Source organism: Lathyrus oleraceus, chromosome 2 (assembly GCF_024323335.1).
Source record: "Lathyrus oleraceus cultivar Zhongwan6 chromosome 2, CAAS_Psat_ZW6_1.0, whole genome shotgun sequence".
NCBI lineage: Eukaryota > Viridiplantae > Streptophyta > Magnoliopsida > Fabales > Fabaceae > Lathyrus > Lathyrus oleraceus.
In genome coordinates, this window is record NC_066580.1 from 191,379,093 (window position 1) to 191,382,897 (window position 3,805).

The 3,805-nt window shown below is 33.2% G+C and overlaps 1 protein-coding gene across 3 annotated transcripts; it reads right to left on the minus strand.

Moving 5' to 3' along the window:
• Positions 1-699: 699 nt before the first annotated feature.
• Positions 700-3,161, minus strand: LOC127121294 (zinc finger BED domain-containing protein DAYSLEEPER-like). Of its 3 annotated transcripts, XM_051051836.1 has the most exons (3): positions 2,910-3,160; positions 1,837-1,898; positions 700-1,604 (listed from the first exon to the last, which is right to left on the minus strand). In XM_051051836.1, exon 3 carries the CDS (start codon positions 1,576-1,578, stop codon positions 718-720), a length of 861 nt encoding a protein of 286 aa, XP_050907793.1. In that variant the 5' UTR covers positions 1,579-1,604; positions 1,837-1,898; positions 2,910-3,160; the 3' UTR covers positions 700-717. The 3 variants fall into 3 exon arrangements, 2 of the variants coding, with proteins under 2 accessions (XP_050907793.1, XP_050907792.1); XM_051051835.1 differs by lacking the exon at positions 1,837-1,898 and having other exon boundaries at positions 2,910-3,161; XR_007803381.1 differs by lacking the exon at positions 700-1,604 and having other exon boundaries at positions 1,658-1,898; positions 2,673-3,023.
• Between the last annotated feature and the right edge of the window lie 644 nt (positions 3,162-3,805).

Consider the following 3,805-nt stretch of genomic DNA (forward strand, 5'->3'; position numbering starts at 1 on the left):
GATCAATAGCTACTGTATTTCACAAGCAGAAATTGAATTTAAATTTACATTTCGCGTGAATTTCATTTGAAACCATTCCACCTAACTTCTCAACATTTCAATCTAATAGAAAAAACCAATTTCCTAACTAACTCTTCACACTAACCAAACCTGCACATTTTGATTCAAAAGAACAAATCGAGCTCCATGATAAGCTAACAAATGCACCACAGAGAGTCGAAACCTCACTAACAGATTTATTCATTTAGTAGCCGTGCAAAATGAGAAATACACTAACTGAAACATAAAGTAATATTGATCTGCACCAATATCCTCATAAGTTAGACTCATCTATAGTCAACATATTATTTTCTGTTGCTTCTGTTACTGGTGATTATATTTCAACAACATTGAAGTAATCATCCACAAATAATACCTTTATTTTCTGTTGATTCTGTTACTGGGTTTCCATTAGAGTGATGATTTTTGTGAGTTTATGAAGTTTGGAAGCTTACTTGATCTATAGGATCGGTCAATTCCGAGAATGCATTGCCTAGTTCACGACCACAAATGAAAAGTTCAAATCTCTCAGTCAAACCTGTGGACCTAATAGAGGATAAAGTGTAAGATAGAAGATAATATAACAGAAAATGTGTACCAGATGTTATTAATCAGTTTGATTAAGATGTCCACGTCAGACAATATGTTGTATAATATGAATAATAATTCTTTTACAAATCAAATGACAGGATGTTGAATTCCGACGTCATTTGAAGATGCATTGTCCACGGTAACACTAAGCACACGATTTAGTTCCCAACCATTTAAGCACTTCTTAACTGTTTTGGCCATAATCTCTCCTGTGTAGTCTGTGACTTGAGTAAAATTCAAAATATGTTTTTGTAGCTTCCAATTGTTATCAATGTAATGCCCTGTAAGACACATGTAATTAGAGTCTTGGGTAGATGTCCATGTGTCTGTAGTGATACAAACTCGGCGACAATTTTGTGACAAAATAGTCTTCATCTTCGCTTTCTCCACGTCCCAATTCTTCAAAATATCACGTGCTAGTGTATTGCGTGATGTGAACTTAAATTTTGGTTGTAAGCCATAAATGAACCTATGTAAATATGGATGCTCTACCTTTTGAAACGGAAGTTCCATGGCTACAAACATTTTTGTCAAGTCCATTCGGCTAACTTCTTGGTCAAATTTGGGAGCCGAAGGAGATGAATTAACAACCGCTTCCCTATTTTCCATTGAGCTTGAAGATGGTTCATGCATCGTCACATTCACCGCATTGTCTGGATTATCACTACATCTTCTCAAATGAGCTAGCATAGCGCTTGTTCCACCATTATACTTGATTAAGGAGCCACAATGCTTGCATTTTGCTAACTTTGACATTTCTGTGTTCGACGACATCGGTGTAAAATGATTCCATGATTCTGACCGATTTTTACGCTTTTGAGGCAACAAACCAGCATTATTAGAAACTGGAGGTGTAGAACCAATATGTTCTTCTGTCTCAAAGTCCATAACACTGTCATGACCATCCATATCGAAGTTACTAGAATTTTGTTGAAAAGTTTTAAGCATCCGTCCGATCTATAAGGAGAAGCTAGCTGCAAAAGCCATAAGATAAATTGTTATTCACTTATATTCTTACATACTGCACAACATCATGGTTCTGAATAAAGGTAGCATTTTCATTCTCAAGAAGATAAAGTAAAACCAATAGAATAGTTAAATTTTTGAAATAAAGTCTATTCACTAACCAAAAATACATAAAAGGAAGTAGGAAGCCACTGTATAAATTACATGTCACAAAAAATGCAGAGCCCTCAGATCTCATACCTAAGCTTATAAGTCATTTGCGGCTTATATCACAGGTTTCATTTCCAGCCTCTGTGCACCATCTAAAATAAATAAATAAATAAACAATGAATGTATACGTGGAGATTGAAAGAAAGAGCAACTGAGAGAGAGACAAATGAGAGAGAGACAAAGAGAAAGAGAATGTGAGAATCAATGGTGCAGGTCAGGCTGTAAACAAAACCATGTGGCCACTCAATAGTCTATTTGTTCATCATCGGGCAGTAAAACATAGAATGGAGCTATAAACTGTACTTTATGTCTTAAACCAAAAAAATCAAAACGCACAAGCAATGCATAATTTGTTGCGGCCTGATCAGACTGATGCAGACTGATGCAGGCTGATGCGGTCGTTGCGGTGATATGATGCGGCCGTTGCGGCATTAGGTTTTTAGTGTGATTTAGGATCACACTGCAATTGCAGCCCAATGCGGATACAGACATTACCGCAATCAATTACCTTTCTAACTAACTTTCTAACTTCTAATAGCCAACAATTCAATATCAAATTGATGCAAATCTAACTTGAACAAACAAAAAAAAAGCAACAGTCTTGGTAATAAGATCACAATACAATAAATGAGATGAAATTTTAGAGCAATAAAATTAGATTTAACATACAAACCCTAATCTCATAGCCAAGAAATGAATAAACATACCGAGTAATGTTCAATTTTTTACTGATTTCATTCACAACCATCTTGTAATTTTCCAAAGCTGAAAAAGAATATTCTAACCTAACAGGCATCCACTTAAAATCAATAAAGGGTTTTAAGAACTTAAGAAAAAGAATTTAGAGAATTACGTTGAGAAAGTACCTATAACATATTCCTGACAAAGGTGAAAGGTAGATGATGCACAAAAAGAATTAATACACTGTATAAAAAGCAAGTTCCTATCAAGACTAAAATTACTGGAACCAAACCATCATTTTCAGGAGAACACAAATCAACCAGTAGATTAAAATTCAAATAAAATCCTATCAAGACTAAAAGCAATTTTCAGATATTATTTCAATTCAAAGTGAAATTGAGAGCAGAAAATAACAGGTTTACCTCAAAAAGAGTCGAGACAAGAGTTTCTACGAGCAAGATCCGAGTAGAGAAGGTGAAATCTGGTGAAATCGAAACCGAGTTAAATTGAAACCGAGTTAAATCGAAACCGAGTTAAATCGAAACACAGTGAAAATGGAACATATCGAAAATGAAATCGAGTGAAATTTGAAATCAATTGAAATCGAAATCGATTCAAAACAAATAGAAGGTGAAATTGAAATTGACGTTGAGTTTGAATTGGAGAGAAGATGATTTAGGGTTCATATTTCATATTTGGGGAAGAACAGTAATGTGAAAATGAAAATATTATGATAATAGTAACTAACTAAAAAATATTAAAAGATTATAATTAAAATATTTATTATTTTAATATAATGATTTATTAAGTTTATTGAATTTGTGAAATAATAGTATTTATATTTTAGATAAAATTGTGGAAAGAGTTTATAAGAGTTTAAACTGGTTTTTAAATTCAATTAGATTAATTGAATTGGTTAAAATAAACAATTCAATTTATTAACCATTTAAATGGTTTAAATTTTTTATGGTTCAATTCAATTCAGATTAGATATTTGGATCAGTTAACCAAATTTTTGAACACCCCTAGTTTGTTCCTATAAGTGTTGTCAGCGGGGTAGGGACACCAAAGATTAAAATTTCATGGGATGAAGATGATAAGAAAAATGACATTTACAATAATAAAGAAATCAATATACTTCAACGTTCACTTAGCATGGATGAATTATTTTGTGTTTCTTAATACACAATGGCAAAGCAAATATGAGATACATCGGTAGAAACTCATGAAAGAACCAATGAAGTGAAGAGATCTGGATTGAATACTTTGAGTCAATAGTATGAGTTGTTTAGAATGCAGCCCGGAGAATCAATCCTCG